The sequence below is a fragment of the Alligator mississippiensis genome, chromosome 14 (genome assembly GCF_030867095.1).
Source record: "Alligator mississippiensis isolate rAllMis1 chromosome 14, rAllMis1, whole genome shotgun sequence".
NCBI classification, from domain to species: domain Eukaryota; kingdom Metazoa; phylum Chordata; order Crocodylia; family Alligatoridae; genus Alligator; species Alligator mississippiensis.
Genome location: NC_081837.1, coordinates 10,792,781 through 10,813,158, shown reverse-complemented (window position 1 = coordinate 10,813,158; position 20,378 = coordinate 10,792,781). Strand labels below are relative to the sequence as shown.

Genomic DNA, 20,378 nt, shown 5'->3' with positions numbered 1-20,378 from the left:
TGGGACCTTAAGGGTAATGTGGCATGAGAAAGTACATGCTGTGAGATAAGCACAAATGCTATCAAGTGAGTAAACAATGCAGTCTTACCTTTAACATATGAAGGCTTTGGCATATGTTTTTCTCATTTTTTCTCTCCTGTGTATTCCATGCAGAGAAAAATAATATTAGCCCCTAAAATCTTATAAAGAAAGAAAGAAAGAAATGAAAAGAATTGAGTTAAAAGCTGCCATCTGGATGTGCTTTAATGTGGGATGGTCCAAAGTATTTGCATAAAACACCTGAAGCCAAAAGCACTGGAAATCTTTTGGGAATGACTGTATTCACAAACTCCCAACCCAGTTTAGTTCACTTGAAGAGGTATGAATGGGTTAGATGACTTAAGCAGACATGTTTGGAGCTCCTTTGAGCCAGATACAGTTTGTTCATCAATGTCTTGAAACATAGCCATGTTTTACTGTTCTCTTCAATATAGCTGAGCCAAATTCTCTGCTGGTGTAACTCAGCTGATGGGTCTTTATGTATTAAAATGGAGGATGCTGAGTTGCCTGACCTCTAAATGTCCCATTTCCATTTATAAACTTTCTTTTCTCTCCCACCTGGTGCTGGTGGTGGTGTATTTATGGACACCAAATGTAAATCAGACCCATTTTGCTAGCCACTGTACATAGTTAAAAGGACAATATGAGCGAAATACAATTTCACCTTTACATGTCTAAATAATACCTTCATAGCTGTATAGCTGTAATTTCTGGCACTTACATACAATTTGGATTTCATTTTCATCTGCAGCAGAATAGTGTTGCCCAGGTATGCATGTACCTGCTGGAAGGTAGGAAAGATATGGAGGGCCCTCTCACCATAGGGCTCTTGCCCGTGGATTGGGAAACTCAGATTTTAGGCCCCCATCATCCAAGGGGGTATTTGAACCTATCTCCTGCTTCCCAGCAAAAGCTTTTCACTTTTGGGCCATGGGGTGGATGTTAGCTGGAGCCCACTCCAGCATAAGTGTCCTAGTCACAAAGCTACTGGATTAAAAGGCGAGAGGGTCTGTGTCTTCCTTCTCCCCCTCTGGCATTAAATGCCTAGTAGTCATGGTTTTTCTGCAACTAACATTTCAGATCTTGACTGTTGATACACGTGGGTCTCAGGGATGCTATTCCACCCCAGGGCCTACATGGCTAGAGGGCCTCCTCCTGTGCACTCTCTGTGGAGAAGCGCAGGGCAAGTGTAGCTACAGGGAATTCAAACTGTGCGTAAGTGCCAAAAGTTAGTTACTTGACTACACAAGCGCCACTTACATGCACAAAAGTGAAATAGGATTTTACGTACAAAATTATAACAACAATTATTTGTATCACAGTTATGTTAGAGTGATGTTATAGCCATGATGGGCCAGAAATCATGCACGAGGCAAGGATTTCTTAGGGTGGTGTCTTTTACTGGATCAACGGAATAGTTGGGATACAGTTAGACAAGTCTTCGAATGCAAGACATTCTTCATGTCATCACTATAACCTTACTCTTCACTGTTTTCCATTCCCAGTTCATTTAATCAACTCCATTCCACTGATAGTTGTATGTGTTGTATATTATGGATATGAGCTTATGGGTAAATGGATATACTTATGGTAGTAGGACAGTATAAGGAGCAAAATACTATAGCAGACCATTAGATATCTCAGTGCTACTTTATAGGATGTGTGACTCTCTCTCTCCCGTTCTCTCTCTCTCTCTCTCTCTCTCTCTCTCTCTCTCTCTCTCTCTATATATATATATATATAGAGAGAGAGAGAGAGAGAGAGTCACACATATATATATATATATATCTATATATATATAGATATATAGATATATATGAGAGAGAGAGAGTCACACATGGTCACCTGGGGAAGAATATCTTGCATTCAAAGGCTTTGTTTGACTCTATTCCAACTATTCTGTTTGTCCAGTAAAATATATCACCCTAAGAAATACTTGCCTTTTTCATAATTCCTGGACCTACGTATAGCATCACACATCCTATAAAATAGCATTCAGATAGCTCATGGGTTGTTATCATGGGCAAAATACTATAGCTATTACTATATATAAAAATTAAGTAGCAAAATATTATATATATATATATATATATATATATATATATATATATATATATATATAAAATATGCATAAAAACTATGGTTCTTCTATACATAGTAGAGTTCCATTACTGAGCATGGATGAAAATATACAAATATTGCCTGGCTGCATGAATATACCCCCCGTTCTTAATCTTTTTCACAGAGGACCAGTGTGGACTGATCAAGAGAAGACAAGTTTAAATAATAACAGACTTATGCTAAATGATGTTTGCTATAAATCAATCTATTTCTGGTCTGCTTAACCTTCAGCCAGGCACTGCAACAGCCTGGAGTCCCAACTAGTAGCCCCTTCTGGGAAAGACAGACATACAAGTGGCATCCTAGCATAGCAGATTGTACTGTCTAAAACGCAACTGGGCAGCCTAATAATAACAAATCATTCAAAGGACAGCACAGAGATAGCATTTCATTTAGGTCTCAGTGCCATTAAATTCCACTGAAAAGATCTAACATAATGAGCACAACAGTGAGCCAGCATTTGCTACACAAAAAATCATTAGTGAAGATGCTCAACAAAGTAGTGCCCGTGCTGTGACCAGACCCCACGGTAAATAGAAATTTATTAAGTAGCCCTCTCTTGGCTGAGGTTACTGGAGCAGGATAGCAAGTGAACAGCATTCAAACAGGCTACTGAGGAGTAGGGTGCCAGCTGTAAAAAGCTAATGAAATCAGCAGGTGGGAAAGATAATATTTTGAAATCATTTTGATCTCTACCATGGCAGTTTGATCCTGGAGATCAAAGGAACAATTTGCAATGTAGGTTATAAGCAGGGCTAATAAAGCAGCATGATTTCTGTGCAGCCACAAAAGACAGTATTTTTTTAACAAGTCGCAGTATCCCGTCACCCTCCCACCCCAACAGTCTCAGGCAGTGTAAATGGCTGACAGTGTAAACCATGAAGTTCAAGGGCACAAGGGCATACGGGACACTAGAGGGAAAATCATGGTATCCTCACCATCAAAATTTAACAATGTCAGAGTGTGCACTTGAAGCTATAAACAAGCTACAGTCCCCATTCAGGAAGGAAATTAAAAAATTTACATAACTATGAGCATGTGTTTGACTCCTGTTAAATTCATTTTCAATGTTAAAAAAAAACTTTTTTTTTTTTTTTAACCAGAAACTCTTGAGTACTTTTCATGGGAAAAATAACTTTTTATGATAAATTTATCATAAAAAGCTGTGACTTAGATGTTTACACAGCCCGGTGGGTGCAAATTGGCCTGGGGGTCGCACCCAGGGAGTGGTAGTAGAAGGGTCAGTATTGACCTGGAAGGATGTGGGTAGTGGGGTCCTGCAGGGCTCAGTCCTTGGACCTGTACTCTTCAATGTCTTCATCAGTGACTTGGATGTGGGTGTGAAGTGTACTCTGTCCAAGTCTGCGGGTGATTCTAAATTGTGGGGTGAAGCGAACATACTGGAGGGCAGGGAACGACTGCAGGGGGACCTGGGCAGGTTACAAGAGTGGGCTGAACACAATAGGATGCGGTACAACATGGACAAGTGCACGGTGCTGCACTTAGGGCGTAAAAATATCCAGTACTCCTACTGGCTGGGGAATGACCATCACAGAAGTGGAAAGGGATCTCAGAGCCCTAGTGGACTCCAAGATGAACATGAGTAGTCAGTGTGATGAAATCATCAGCAAAGCTAACCGCACTTTATCATGCATCAGGAGATGCGTGACAAATAGATCCAAGGAGGTGATACTTCCCCCCTATGCGGCATTGGTCAGACCACAGTTGGAGCACTGTGTTCAGTTTTGGGCGCTGGACTTCAAGAAGGATGTGGATAGCCTCAAGAGGGTCCAGAGGAGGGCCACTCGTATGGTTACATGTTTACAGGCCAAGCCCTGTATGGAGAGACTGAGGGAACTGGAGACCTCTTCAGCCTCTGCAAGAGAAGGCTGAGAGGTGATCTTGTGGCCGCCTACAAATTCATTAGGGGGTCACAGCAAGGAATTGGAGATGCTCTGTTCACCAGGGCACCTCTTGGGGTAACAAGGAACAATGGCCATAAACTGACAGAGAGTAGATTTAGGCTTGATATCAGGAAAAACTTCATGGTAAGGGTGGCCAAAATCTGGAATGGGCTTCCAAGGGGGGTGGTGCTCTCCCCTACCTTGGGGGTCTTTAAGAGAAGGCTGGATAGGCATCTGGCTGGGGTCATCTGACCCCAGCGCTCTTTCCTGCCCAGGCAGGGGGTCGGACCCTTTTGACTCTACCATCTATGAATCATCTATGAATCTATAAATTTAAACAAAAGGAAAAGAAAGAAAGAAGACATTGCTTTGAAAAGCCCTGTATGTAGCAAATGTCATTTTTCAACCACATTGGAATCATTCTAAAATATCAGGGTTTGAGTTTACCATGCATAGAGAAGAAACAGGTTTTGGGAATAGAAACGTAGCTGTGGAGCTCACTGCTGCACAAGATCAAGTCCAATGCTCATCTTTTATTCCTCTTCTGGCTGACTTTCCCTCAGTAATGGGGAAGACTCCCACACATAGGGTGACACGAGATGGTCTATCGCTCTGGCAATGCTCTACGGGGACGTAGCGTTGGCGGACAAAAGCCATGACACAGTAGCTATGTCACCGTAACAATGCACTAACTCAATATGGTGCAACGCTACGGCGATATAGCAGCTAAAAATAATTGTGCACCACTGGCACACTTCCTTTTAGGAAGTACTAAATGATGGCGCAGTAACAACAGCACCGTAAAGGCACGCGTAAATGTTCCTACAGGCCCACAAATCTGCCAGTGCATATAGTCCTAATCTGGACCAAGATGATGCTTGAAAACACACTAAATTCAGTAAATGGCTAAACAGGCTGAAATTCTGTTTCTACTCAAATGAATGGGGGTTTTGCATTAACTTCAAGGGAGCCAAAATTTCCTCTTTAAATGGGCCTTATGTCAGAATTAGGCTTTACAGTGTTTAATTAACATTACTATTCATAAAAATGAGATAGACAGCTCTGTTTTTTAGACAATAGGATGAGTAAAATGAGGAAAATAACATACTCAGTTAATTACCACATGTTTGGAACAGACAGGTTTTAATTTCCACAGACAGAAATGAATCCTCATTGCAAGTGGTTCTTTAATTCTCTTCACGTGTACAGCCTCAGCTTCCTTACCCATTTCTTTTTGTGCGATGTTCAAAAGCCAGGAGGCCAAATTACTATCTGCTGTAAACAAGTTCAAGTCCACTGCAGTCAGTAGATTTGCACTCAGTACATCTGGTCTCAGTTGGATTTCAGAATCCAGTGAATTGTAGTCTCTGTTAAATCAACATCTAACTAAGAGTGTTGAACTAGTTAACCAGCCACTAGCTTTGGAAGCCTTTCAAGACAAAAGAGAGAGTCCAGATGGAAAGCCACCAAAGGTAATTTGATGGTCTTGGAGAGCACCATGGGTAGATCAAACAGCTGTGCCACTGTTATTGAACGGTGCATTGCCCCTGAAGATAGTACTTCCAAATTTAAAATCACAGATCTAGCTGAGCTGCTCTTTCAGTGCAATTCCTAGAGGTAACCGCTCTGTGCTCTGGCTGTACTTAAAGGAGTGGATTCAACATGATAGCCTCTACCACTATTTAGACAAGCAGCTGGTAGTAGCTTATTAATCCTTATGAGCCTTTGGACATTATTTTGCATTCATCTGTACCTGAATTTTTTAGATGCTTTTGACTAAGTTCTGATTCTGACTGTGAGCTTAAGAAGTTAACTGTGGTCCTGGAAATGAAAACCTCAGCACCATTGCAACTGCCTGGGCTGTCAACTTTTGCACTCCGCTTTGAGTTTCAAAGTATTCATTCTTTTCAAACAGAAAATGACTCGATGAAAATAGGAGTTTTTCAGCTGCCATGGAAGATAGGCAGATGGGCAGAATGAATGGCAAAAATATGACAGAGCTGCAATAGTCCCCAGCCATCTGTTTCAGACCCGATTTTAACATTTTAAAGTATCACACATGATGTCTGTTTCCAGCAACCTTTGCAGAGCAGGAGGGAATGCAGTAGCCTGCACCATCCATCCTATGTTGCCATGATATTCCTTATGTACATTTGTGAGCAGATGCCTTTCCCAGTTCGCTCTAAAACAAAAGACAGACAATGAGTGGAACAAAAAACCCCACCCCTTTCCTTCTATTAGAACAGTTTATGCCTCTCCATATATTATAGGTAGTTAATAGATAAAGCAGCAATAGATGGTGCACATGTTCCACGGTTTTGTAGGACCAAATAACATATGTTATGCATTGCAAATGGTGCCTTCTAGCAGATCTTTATATACATTCTTAATACGTCTTAACTAAGTTAATAAAAATATACAGTTGGGGATCAACCATTTTTCTGAGAGGCATCAGCGCCTAAGCTCCTACTTCAGCTTGCTCAGTCCACACTCCAGATCCTCTCCCCTCCTTGGAACTAAATCCATCTTCCTGGTGTCTGAATGGCTCATGCTAGGCTTTAAACTCATTATTCGTTCTTCATGATGAGGAAACCAAGCAATTTTTCTGTAGAAAGGCTGGGCTTGCGTCACTTATATTAACATGGATAGTCTGTGCAGTGGTTCAGTTTCCTTCTGTCACATTTTCAATTCACATTTGATGATAGGTTATCTATAATTATAGATAATAGAAGTCACATTCATGATGTGCCAAAGCTAAGGAGTGGTACCCGACTGAATGAAGCACGCACACTGGTGGCTCTAAGGCGATATGCCATGCTCACTCCTGTCTCTGCATAAATAATTCTGTTTCAGAGCTGCTTTTTGTGATTAAAACTTAACATGACACCAAAAAAGAAAAGTTGAATCCTGTTAACCTAAAGAGCAGACTATGGATAATTTGCTCTAAAAACTCTTTGCATCAAAAATAGATCAAAATTCTGTTGAACATCTTCCACAGTGTTCCTGTAATCAGTATTTGACAAGAACAGTAATAGGATCAAGATTATTTTGATGTGTTCACTGCAGTAAAACATATCTGAGTAACTTAGGGTCAAATTCCATCAATAATTTTCTATACTATTAACACATAGCACTTGTCACTTTCTGTTTATTCCAAAGGGGATAGCAATTATAGTTGATATTGTTTTGTTTTTTTAAGTAGTTGTCTTTTATGAGCCTATAATAATCTTTGTATTATGCTATTACAACATAATAAGGTCCTTGTCACGCTGCCAAGATTGGTCTTATAACCTCAGCGTGTTTGGGAATTTAAGTGTGGTACATATTTATGGTAGATCGAGATTTATACCTCCATGCAAATACCTCATGCCCATAAAGGTTACTTTGCTTGGTCAGGGACTGCAGAATTTCACCATATATTAATGATGAACTAAGCATATGTTTTTGTGGATTCAGGTTAAGTCTCAAAGCAGAATTTGTCCTCCTGTGTGCTCTTTTAGAGCAGAATTCCCTACAAGCTCTATCAGAAAGAGTCTTTCCCTCTTTGACCTTCAAATCATCAAAATATTGAGATTACAATATGATCGTGCAGTCATTCTTGTCAATAGTACATTACTTAACTCGTGTATCAACGCCAAAATGCGAACAGGTAACACATTCCTTTTCCATAGTTTTTCGGAGCAGATAGTTCTCAACTGTTCATAGTAGCAGCTAATACTGTGGGTTGTCTTTTGTGATTAAAAGTGCAGACAGAAGTGCAGCTTCTAACTCATGGTGCTTCACAGAAAGCACCATGAGTTAAACTGATCCTCCCACCCAACAAATGTTATCTGTTAGGTTGGTAGGGTGCAGGATCAAGCTCCACTTTGGAGTTGATGCAGGGAGAGAGGTTGTGTCTCTGCACCCTCTTCCCCTAGCTCCTCCCCGCCCACCAGCCCTGATGCTGTCTGAGGATGGGAGGGGGAGAAGGCAGGGGATAGAGGTCCATTATAGGGTTTCTCCAGCCTGTGGTGGAGTGGGGGAGTAGGTGGATTGGAGCCTCTCCAAGGTGACTCCAATCCACACAACCCACACCCCAGCACAGGCTGGGCAGCCCCCACAGCGAGCTTCCTCCACTCCCTTCCCCCCCTCCCATTCTGAAAACAGCACTGGGAGCAAAGCTAGGCTGCAGCAGCCCACCGCTGCTCCCAGTGTGTGCAGACACAAGTTAATGAAGGCACTGCACTTTGAAGCACCTCCATCTGAACCCTCATGTAATGAGGGTTTAGATTGTTGTGGGACCAGCCCCTTTTAAAGTATTCTGCAGCCACGCACTTGTGTAGAGCACTTTCAGGGGCCAGATTGGGTGAAAATTGTCACTTCTGTCTGTGCCTTAAAAGTGCTTTAAATATAGTCTCCCAGCAAGTCATTCTTTACTGTTTTATCTTTCATTGATGGTACAGTCAAATCAATATACATTACAGCTGCAAATGATATTCTATTTAAAACAGAGTTGGAATACCTGGAGAAATGCAGCATAAACTTTTTATGGGAAAAGCCTTGGGTTTGTGCATACATAATTAAAGTGCGCGTGTATTGTTCTGAGCTGGTGGTGGTAAGGGCACCTTACTGCTTCAGCTTCACGTACCATAGAGGGCATCTGAAATGCACCTTGTTTTAATATCTCCAGTGTCAAATGTTAAACCGGTTATGTTCCTTCCACAGTTAAAGTGATAAAATATAATGATTATATAATGTTACAGTGCACTGGGATTTATGTAATAAGTTGCTGGTCTCAATTCAGTTACTGTACTGGACTATATCAAACGACTAACACAGGTGGTTTCAATTTGATAGCTTGAACAGTAAGGCCAAGAATTATCTGGGTGTTTCTTTTACATGGCACCAGAAGAGACCGGTTCCCTGTCCCAAATATTGCTCCATATAAAGAGACAAGAAATAACGGTGGAAGGAATGCAGTACAAGAGTGTATTATTATTTCTTATTTTCCACTTCCTCAGCCTACCCTGCCACTACTGTAAGTGAGAATTTGAGGTGGACTGGTACTTTTTTACATTGCCACCGTCCATCCTGTACTGTTCTATGGATAAACAAAGGCCCTTTTTTCTTTCAGAGCATTTGCTGCAGTGCCTTCCACTAGCACAATATAAAAAATCATTAATAACATCCTGTCACCCAACTCACGTGTCTGTCTTGTGGTCTGAGATCTTTGTACGTTTGCCATGATATTGCATCACACCACGTTGACAGAGAACGTCCTTCTGACAGAGTGAAGTGCAGGGGTAGGTCCCAGCCTCCCCTTCTGCTTGTGTAATCTTTCCATAGAGACCAATAGACTTCTCTCTTTGAGGAAGGTGCATGGGAAATACCTGCCAACTAGCACATTTCTTAAAAAACGACATTTGTTAAAAAAGAAGAGGAAACCAGATTCAGAAAAAGGAAATAGTGTACATCACATACTGCCCCTGCACCTGCGCTAAAGGTGGCAAGGTTTTCCTGAGCTTAGTACAGTCAAGAAAATCTGTACTTCTGATGGGAATATCCTGTTCCTATTAAGCTGGTAAAGTTTTATTATGGTTGGAGGTCTTTCATCAGTTTTCTCTTGCCATGTAGTGGAAATTCTTGTAACTTGCCAAACTTTCTGGTTTGCCATCTGTTGAGATCCGACTGTATGAGAGTTATACGTGTTCCTGGTAGAAAGGGGGTATAACAAACAACTAAGGAGACGATAAAGACTATGCTACAGTATAGTGAATATGAAAAAAATTATATCTAAAATAGAAGCTTTTTCATTCTCCTTTATTTGTGTTCCTCACTCACTCTAATGCAATTTTATTTTATTTTATTTTTTCAACTCAGACATAATCTAACTGTCATTGCTACAGTGAGATAATGGCATTCACTGTTCCTTGAAGCAGCACTTAAAACTGAAGATAATATTATCCAGAACTTTAGCTCGGTAGCTCTAAGATTTACAGAATTCTGGTTGTCGCTTGTAAACACGCAGCAGATAATGAAATGGAGAGATGCATTACTAATGGGTTGGATTTAGTGAACCGGCAAGTGGCATTTATCTGACTGTTAGCATTAGTTTTGCAAGGACTTTATGACAGCAGAACAGAACTGGCAGTTAGAAGAGCTATTGTAACTATTGTACTATTCCATGAAGTTCTTCAACAGGGTCTGTGCCTATTTGGAAGATTTAAGTGGTACTTTAGTAGAAAGACGTTTCAGTTATGCTCTCCACAACAGGATCTTTTAACTCTTGAAGACAATGGCAATGTCTTTGCTGCAAAAAAAAAAAAAAAAAGTAGGAAGAAAAGAATGGAGATGAGTCACTACCTCAGTTTGGCTAGTTGATGAGTTGGGGATATAGAGTTGCCCTTGATTAGCTACACTAAGGTAAAAATCAACTGTGACTTATCGCCATTCAATTTTTACATCAAGAGTCTACTATTTGATAGATGATTTGCTATAAAATGTGGTACCATTTTTACAATGAAGTTATAGCCAATTTTATTCATGCTAAAGAGATTTAAAATGTAGACTGAGTAACTCTTACAACAGCTGTATATACGGCATATATGTAAGATTAGGTATAAATAAATATATAAGCAAAACTTAATTTCTTATTAGAAGAGGATCATTCAGAAAAAAATCCCAGCCTCAAACTGCAGCTGGGCAATACAGAAAAACTGATTATTAAGTTGCCTTTTTAACTTTCCTTAATTTTAATATTTAAGCCCTTGTTTTGAATAGTTTGACCTCTTCTTTTTGCAGCCCTGAGTAATTGTGTTTCCCCTTTGTTGAGAGGTTGTTAAAAAAAAAAAAGATAAGGCACAGCTGTTGAATGGGGAATCTATTGTTAATTAAGGTGTATTTTTGCTAATCACCTTAGCAATGAAACTATCAGTTGTAAAAGGCTGGAGTCTGCAGAATAAAAGTTGGAAAGGTTTTTTCTTTCCTTTTCTTTCTGTCAAATTTATCCAGAAATAAACTGTTTATCTTGCAGACTGTTCTGGACATTGTTACAGATGATGCCTGTTTATCTTAATGGTGGCAGAGTTTAGCTGTTCCAGTATAAATTTCAGTCCGAATGGCTGAAGTATGACAAAGCTATAAGCAACTAAAACCAAGGTCGTAATGATTGAAAGTGTCAGCCTTAACTACTAATGACACTGCCAGATCTGCCTATAATTCTGTACTCAGTATTGCATTTCTTTTATTTTTTTAAATTAGTATTACAAAGATAGAAAGGGACTGCAGCATTATGTGCTGTTGGATCCCACGCTGGTTTGGCAGTAAAGACTCATGGAGTCACAGAGAAGTCAGGCTGGAGGTCAAGTCCAAACCCCTGCCTGAAGCAGGATCATCCCTATCCAAACCATTCAAGATGACAATACAGATGTATTTGCTGAAATAGGACTGTCCAGCTTCTAAGTGGGTGGGAGTCAGACTAGATGGGGTTGCGGTATTGGGGGCCATGGGCCCTCGGGGCTACATACTGCATGTCTCCCCCGCTGCACCTGTATATCCAGGCACCCAGCCTCCCCTTAAGCTGCCTGCTGCTGCTTAGACATCCCGGGCCAGAGGCTTTCTCAGCGCTGCAGACTGCAGTATGCTGCATCTTGCTCCCTGGAGCAGGTAAGAGGAGGCTGGAGGGAGAGTGAGCCTGGAGACCTGGCCCACTTGTGCAGCCAGAGCCATGGGGGAAGTGGCAGGCGAATGGAGGCCTGAGGGCTGTGTTTAACCCCTTGTGGGCTGCATACATCTTGGGGGCCACCGGTTGGACAGCTCTGAATGGTTTGCATCTTGGGGCTCAGCATAGCTCACTGTTTAGGGCACAAGATAGGACTCCGGAGGTCTCTGATGTTCCCCTAGCTCTGGCACTGGCCTTTTGTGTGATCCTGGATGAGTTATTTGGTCTCACATGGCCATGGTTTCCCCTCCTGTAACATGGCAATAATGTTGTTTATCTCCCCTGTTAAACCCTGGTGAGATAAGTAGTGTTACATAAGAGTTCAGTATTATATTCTATTCCAGTTCAGCAAGGGATGCGCATTTGGCACATTTTTGGTTTGCAAGGGTTTCCCTAAGGACGAGTCTACTAATTACGCAAGTTATTGCCATTTCCCTATATGTAAATATGAAGATATAGCTAATATGCTTTTGCATTTTTGGTGGGAAGAAAGAAGAGTTTTGTTTTTTAATAAATTAGACTTACCTGCAACTAGCTGACTTCTTAAATTTGGTTGTTGGGGCGGTGGAAATATCTGCTCCACAAAGCAAATGCTAAAGTTGCCAAGCAGCTAAAATACTGCATGACTTCTGTCTTTTAAAATATAAAAATCATCTCAATGCATAATCAAAACAAGGTTTGTTCTCTCCATACAGCTCGTGTAACGTAATGTTTGGTACTTACACTGCATCTTCCATCACAGATCTTCCAGCATGTGTTATCCAGTAAACCAGGCAAATACAACTCGTTCCATTTTTACAGATGAGAACACTAATGTGTAGAGAGCTTGTGATTCACCCATGGTACATCAGTGCTAGATCAGCTGCAGAATATAGCAGAGGCAAAGGGAAAACGTGTTCTGTATCCATATTCTATTGCTTAAACAGGGCAAAGCTCCCGCTGAATTTGGTATGTCAGTGGGAATTTTGCCTACTTAATAAGTACAATATCAGGCCCTGTCACTAGAACCAAGTGCTGGTATTTGTGCCTGACAAGTTCTTTTGAAGTTGGGTTGATTATGAAAGGCTATATTGTTTAAATAACTTTCCTTTAGAGAGAGTGCAGCTTCTGTCAGACAGCAGCAAAGCAAATTGATGGTTACATTGTCTCATTGAGGGCAAGAGGATCAGGAAAGGTAATTGTTCTTATCTACTTAACCCTTTGAAAAATATTTTCTGTGGCTGCTGTGATGTGCTCATCTAACTAAATTGGTAGCTCCTGGCTTATCTTTATCATGTGCACAAAAGATCATCTCTATATTGTGTTTCTTAAAGTATCCTGTCATTCTCTCTCTGTTAACCTGAGTGTGGTAATCGTAGCAGGTAGTAATCACAGCCTGTACGCTCCTTTTTTCCTTGCAGGTTCCAGAGCACGCCATCTCCTTCCCCACTCCTAGTCAGGAGTAGGCAGAGTTTACACTGATAACATGGCCAGTCACCTTTATTTTTCCGACGCTCCCAAACAGAGCGAATGTTTGATTCTTAGCCCTCCTTACAGATAGATCAATGAAAATCGTTTTCTAATGGCAAGAGCAAAATAAAACCACTTCTGTTTTGCAGATGCAGGCTTGAATGATCACATGGGGCACATCCAGACAAGCGCACACATGGGACATATAGCAAAGGCACATGGTTGTACCATTGCTACTTGTCCCTAGGGAACGCCCATGCGTGCACACACTGGCATGTGGCAAGTTGCCCCTGGTGTGGTAGGGGAGGCTGTGGCCATGCTGGCCCCAGCAGTCTTAAATGGGTTCCTGGGGGTCTCCCAGGGCTCCAGTGGTGGCAAGCCAGCATCAGGCAGCCTGGCTGGCAGCCGGAGGTTTTTCAGGTGGTGCATACTACTGCCACATGTGCCACCCTGCTTTTTTCTAGCATGGGTTTTTTTGACCCTGGGATCTCCACTCCCCCACCCCCCACACTGCAAATTAGCACAGCATGGGGAATGCCTGCATGTGTGGCATGCGCCCAGAGACTGCCCAGATATAGAACTTGCACCATAGAGTGGATTTCACTGAATAACCATTACAGTTTGTATGCACATGCACATGCCCCACCCCAGTCCAAAGCCACTCACCCCATTTAAGATGGAAAGAATGTGTCCACACCATCCTAATAGTCTGCTTATAGGTTTGACTAATCCTTCCCAAGCTGCTTTCTCTGCTTCCTTGCTCATGCTTTTGGCAACATACTTTGGTTTTCTCCAGCCTGAGCATCACTTCCCTTTCCTGCTACTTGTTCCAGCACCTATTCAAATAAGTGGGAGCTGAACATGGCCACTGAGCCAAGGCTTTGGGGCCCAGGGTGTTCAGAAACACAGGTATTCAGAGAGGGTGGCACCTGCGTGTCCTAAGATCCTGGCTGAATGCGTGTTGCACTAGCCAGAATCTCGCCTCCTTCCCAGCTCAGTTCACCACAGTGCCTTAGCATAGCTGCATGCTCAGGGAGACCACGGAGGTACCTAATAGCTCATTAATCCACCAGCTCACCTGTAAAGCTTTCATGCTTTAGAAGGGTAATTGGAAAGGAAGGCTAAATAACACCATCGCACTCCAACAAGGGGGCTATTTTTACTTCATCTTTTGCTAACCAATTTTTTCCCTCCCACATATAACAAACATATCTACAGAGGGGACTGCTGATTGCATGCCAGGCTTGCTAGGAAGTGCCACTGCAGGAGAGCAAGAATTATTCTTGTCTCAATGAATTTATAAGGTGATGCTTTTTTATTTAGCAAATGATTGCAGATGCATTGCTGACCACTCTTTTGTAAAGCGCATCAAAGATCTGAGGGTGATGGATTTAGTTTTGATTTGTTTCTCCGGGATTCATTCCATACAGTTTAGTTCTAACTAATTATTTATGTATTCTAGCATCCTTATTAGGTGCCTTTGTACATTTGATTACTCCTGCGCTTAGATAGATGAAGGAGAGGTTATACAGTCACTACCATCGTCTACTGTGGGGGGATGCCTCCAGTTTTAATTCCCTAACCCTTTATGGATAGATGAATGGCTGGCTAATAGCTGTTGTACATATTAGAGTTTTCTGCTGAAAAATAATGAGGAGGCTCCTGACTTTTATGATTACCTTTTTCCACTTGTTAGGTCGAGGGATTACAGCATCTTTAAACTCTTAAAACATGCACTTAGAATACAAGCATGCATATATATATATATATATATATATATATATATATATATATACACACGCACAAAGATATATACATACATATATATGTTACACACATTCATATATATATATATATATACACATATACATATATATATGTGTGTGTATGTATATGTTTCTTTGTCATAAGCAACACTGCCAAGTTAAATAGGCCAAATTTGACTTGATTTGTAAGTAGATATTTTTTCCCTCAACTGTCTAAGAATTGTGATTTTTTTTTTATGTGTTTAGTGTTCTTCCTTTAAAAAAAATAATGTCTGATTTACTGAGAATGGGAAAAGTCCTTCCTACAGCAGATTAACTATGTAGGACTTTTAACCAGTTAGAACCAGCTGTCCAGTGATGAGAATATCTTACCGGGGGACATGATTCAGAGCAAAGAAACTGGTTTCTGTACACTTAACTGGAAAACCCCTTAATGGGGACCCTGTTTATTGGCAATGACCTTATATGGGATATAATGCCACTCAACAGGGTTATCGATGAAGATTAACTGGAATACAGTCCTTAGCAATGAACTTCTCAGTTGTATGTGCAAAGCTGTCCTAACATTTAAGGCAGGCTGAGAAGCTGCAGGCTCTTAAAGCATCTTGTGGGTGCCTTTAAGCACAGAGCTGTTTTAAACATTTCAGGCATTTCAAACACTTAACAATGCTTCAAGCTCAACACTTAATCACTTTATTTGCCTCTTCAGGCCAATGGAAAAGCTACTTAATTGGAAAGATAGGCTGTCTACTGAGCCATTCCACTTCATGGCCTATATGTCATTTCTTATTGGGGCAACGAAAATGAAGACTGGAAGCGTTCGCACCAGCACTTTTATGAAAACAAGCTTTCAAAATTAATGTTAGTGCTATTTAAATAAGGCATATAGTTCTCTGTGTAATGCTTCTTGTTGAATTTACTGAAACAAGTATGTGTAATGCTTAGTGAACAAGAAGGGAACTTAAGACTCTTAAATCCTTTTCCCATGTCACTTTGGGCAACTTCAGGGGAACTTCCCATGTATCCAGCTGCTCAGTGGTGAGAATATGGCACTCTGAGTTCTGTCCATGGATGAACATGAAGCCATCACAGCTTGGATTCTCCCTGTGCCTTAATTTACCCATCTATCTAACGAAGATAGTATTTGTCCAGCTGCCAGAAGTTTTATAAGACTCATTCTTCTCATTCCGAGGATGAAAGATCATCAAAAGTTGCCAAAATATTTAAATGAATCGAGTTTTAAATAATATTGGAAATAGTTCTCTCTGCTCCACTTGTCATCAGCTAGGAACTATTATAAATATCTGGTGGAGATGAGTGCATTTTTTTTTCATTACCCTGACAGCTTCAGTTCTGTTTGGGAGGTGGAAGGGTGATCTTGCCTAGCATAATTGCCTTTTTAAATTAAACTCTTATTGATCTTTCTGGAACTGACTTTCAGTTGTGTATACAATCAATGCACTTCAAATGAAATTTGCAACTTGGTACCCCAGTTTACTACAATATATATTTATCCAGAAATTTGCTTTGCATTTTTGATTCCAGAAACATAAAAAATGTTCCATATGAAAAGTTTGCAATTATATAGGCAAAGCCCAAAAAATATAATAATCAAGTGCCCAGCTGACTGCTTAATAGAGCTGGAAATTGAATGTTTACTGTGTAAAAATTTTCTACTTTGCAGAAATATTTTCCATTCCAAAGGAGGAGAAAAAGCCAAAGGCTGAAAATCTTCCAGAGAACTGAATTTTCTCAAATTTTTCTTTTAAAAACCCTCAAATGCCTTTGTTGTTTCTGAAATGAAATAAACTCTTTGGGATCCCTGACTGCCTGCCAGCTCCCAAACTCAAGAGTCCAAGCTCACCTGGGGCTTTCAGGCTCATGTTTCCCCTTCAGTTCACTTGGTGGGGTGATAGGGAGCCAAAAAATGCAGAAGGGAGAGCACCTCCTATGGGGTATTTCTGGAAAAGACATGGACTCGTAGCGAACTTCTGTTTCTACTTTGAAAACGGGCATTTGTTTATTCAAATGGGCATGCAGTGTGCTTTGATAACTTTTTTAGCATAGTTTGTTATATTCAGTACAGGCAGATGTGGTATTAGTAACATGCTGCGTATGCTATCATGGCGCAGATGGCCTGGGCAGCCTCTGTGTGGGCTGAGGGAAGCAGGAGGGACAGGCAGCACAGCAGCAGATGGGACAGGAAGCAGAAAGCAAAGCAACAAATTGGGCACAGAGCACAGGGAAGGAAGCAGAAAGCAGAGCAGCAGATTAGGCAGGCAGCACAGGGCTGGGAGCAGAAAGAAGAGCAGTAGATTGAACAGAGGCAGGGAATTGGAGTGGCAATTGGGGAGAGTGCAAGGCTAATGTGTAGCATGGCTACCTCCACTATATGCACATAATCTTATCTGGTGTGGTCAAGCATTTAAAAGCTACTCTGGAATCATGGGGCTTTGCATGTGAACACACAGATCTGTGCACTCCTCATTTGTGTGCACCTGTTGGGCAAATGGAACTAGCCTTGATTTACTGTAGCACATTGGTGATCAGACTCTGATTCAGCCAGTCTGGCAGGGAAAATATGGCTAATTATGCTGGGACATCATACTGAAGGAGGTCAATAAAATTTGGGGAACACAGATGGGATAAAGAGTGGCAGGTCTGGAAGTAATCCCAGAAACTCTAGGTGTTATAATAACTATGCAAAATGGTAATGAGCAACAGACCACAGAATAGGCAGAACTAGGATTATTGGCATGTGTGCTTATGATGATTATCTAGTGCTGAGAGTCTTGGATATGATCCATTTTCAGTTTAAGATAAATAACAAGCATGACAACAAGGAGGGAATGTAAAGGACAGGTATGATTAGACTTGTCTGGGAGAAATGTAGACATGGGTTCTGTGACACAGCCTTTTCTGTACAAAGTAATGGAGGCCTGAGATGATTGTGATAAAATGTAAACTGTGATTTAAAGGAATTATAAGCAGTTTGTTGAAAAGAATGGCAAGCAAATGTTTTCTAGAGAGAAAAATCTGTTTCTGCAATATGTTTCATTGCAGCATCCTTCTTGCAGATTCAAACCGGACAGACATTTCCGGTAATCCATTTATTTATCCTATTGGTCAACAGCACCAGGGATGGTACACTAAAGGCTCAATCCTGCAAATGTCAGAGTGTTGCTACTGACTTAAATTAGCGCTCAGCTTTCTGCCCACACAGTGCACTCTCCTAATGCAGGCAATGCAATTATAGGCAACAGTGAGCACTCTTCTCAGTAGTGTGTGCAGGATCAGATCACCAAGTACTCCAGTTTGCCATGGTATGGACTATTTAGATTGTGATCCATGAATGAATTCATCCGACTGTGTATCCCTCAAAATAACCTTTTTCCTTTTCTACCTCTTTGCTTTTAAGGGGCCATCCGTTTTGGTTTCTGGGCAACACAGCTTGGATTCTCATGTGAAAAATATGAAGTCCCTTTTCACTTCACACATTATGCGTCTCATCTTGTTCTGTTTCAGGTGTGGCTGTGTGGCGGCAGCATGGAGGTCCTGCCGTGCTCAAGAGTGGCTCACATTGAACGCAAGAAGAAGCCCTATAACAACAACATTGGTTTCTACACCAAGCGCAATGCCTTGCGTGTTGCAGAGGTGTGGATGGACGATTACAAATCCCACGTCTACATTGCATGGAATTTGCCGCTAGAGGTATGGCCTTATATCCCCTCACCTTTATTTACCTTTCAAAGATGTCAGATTTGGCAGTACTTGGTTTATATTAGGGAAAAAAAGCCTGAAATATACTGAAACACATCCTCAGCTGGTATAAATCAGTGTGGCTACATTGACTTTGATGGGGAGGGGACGTTCCTGAAGAATGATGATATTAATGGAAATCTACCAGTTTATATCAGCGGTGGGGCCTGGATTATTATTTCTAAAGATTAGACATGTAGTATAATGTATCTGCCTCACACTTCAACTTCTATTTATTACGTGTTTATAGCTCTATGTTACCCACCGAATTGAGTCTTTTTGTAAGACTGGCAGACAGCAAATTATTCAATCCTTCTGCACAGTCTGTAAATGAGTCTTTTCAGCTGACACTGTTTCCTGTAGTAGATGTACATCACACGCAGTGTTACCCAGGTCTGCGGTAACACCTCTCATAGTCATAACATCAACATCAGTTCTCCACTGCATAACCAGAACTTGCTCTGTTGCAAATATGGTCTGCAAAATCATAATCCTGCTGAACATGTAGCTCCTCAAAAGCTGCATCTCTGCCTTATAGTATTGAGACACTTGCCACTTATAAACAGTGACCGTAGGCACCTTCAAAATCCTTAAACAGCCAGGTATAAAAGACAATAGGATGGCAGTACATGAAACAAGATCCCGTTCCAACAGCTGCCGTGTTTGTGTAGCTGGTCTGGACAGAACAATATGTGGAAACGCTGTGGTGTTTTCATTTACATCTCCTTGAGAAGAGTTGAACTTTAAGAAGCTATTGGCAAAACTTATGTAAACCTACCTCATATTAATATGCTGTGGCTTCCCTGTAGAAGCCATAAGCTTCTGCCGACAGATACTGCAAAGCTAAATATGCCACAAAATCCCCAGTCCTGCATGCTGATCAAGAGGAGTGAACCATTGCTTCTGTACAGACTCACTGACTTCAGGAGGAGATTGCTCAGAAATGAGACAAGATTCAAAAATGGGGGACCTAGCTGTCAATACTTAAAGGCTTCAAAGAGCAGCTGTTGATAAACTTTACTAAAGGTCTGGGCATATATTGATGGTGATAGACTGTTGACTTGTGTGCTCAAGCCCCTTGTGAATAGGGTTGTTGCTACATGCCCTTCTTTTAATTTATTTTTGAGGACACCACTGTTGATAAACTTTTACGAGCAAAACTCCTCTTGCCTTCTGCTGGAGCTTTTGCCTGTGGGGAATTAGGAAAAAAAAACCCATTTAGGCTTTATAGAGCACTCCCAGAGACGAATTCCATTTAGTGAAATAGCCTGTGGCCCTCTTAAAATGCAGTGCACCTGTAAGATAACACCATCCTTGAGGGGGGATACACTGTTTGAATGACATAAAAACTGAGCTGCTACTTTCCTCTGAAGAAAGGTTACATCTGCAGAGATTTACTGGCATTTGGGTACCCAGTAACAGCATCTCTGTGCTTTGTCAGAGAATAAAAGAAACCTCAGTGTGGCTGATTAGCTACTGACATCCCAAAAGGTTTTCTGTTTTGACGTGCTGGGGACTGCGCCAGGTCCCCAAGTAGTATTTTGCTGAGAAAATGATGAGCTGAGGCAGAGAGCTCTGCTGCATTTACCTGACAAACCGGGGAGAGAGGCCACGTGTTGTGCAGTCTCTTGGAAGAACGTG

General features: G+C 41.3%; 1 protein-coding gene across 2 annotated transcripts in view; it reads left to right on the top strand.

Annotated features, from left to right (window-relative positions):
• GALNT17 (polypeptide N-acetylgalactosaminyltransferase 17) overlaps positions 1-20,378 on the top strand; it is a 362,022-nt gene that overhangs the window by 315,230 nt on the left and 26,414 nt on the right. For both annotated transcript variants that reach the window (XM_019493492.2, XM_019493493.2), the window contains one exon: positions 18,504-18,689. In XM_019493492.2, coding sequence (XP_019349037.1) covers positions 18,504-18,689 — 186 coding nt within the window. The remainder of the gene's footprint in view (positions 1-18,503; positions 18,690-20,378) is intronic.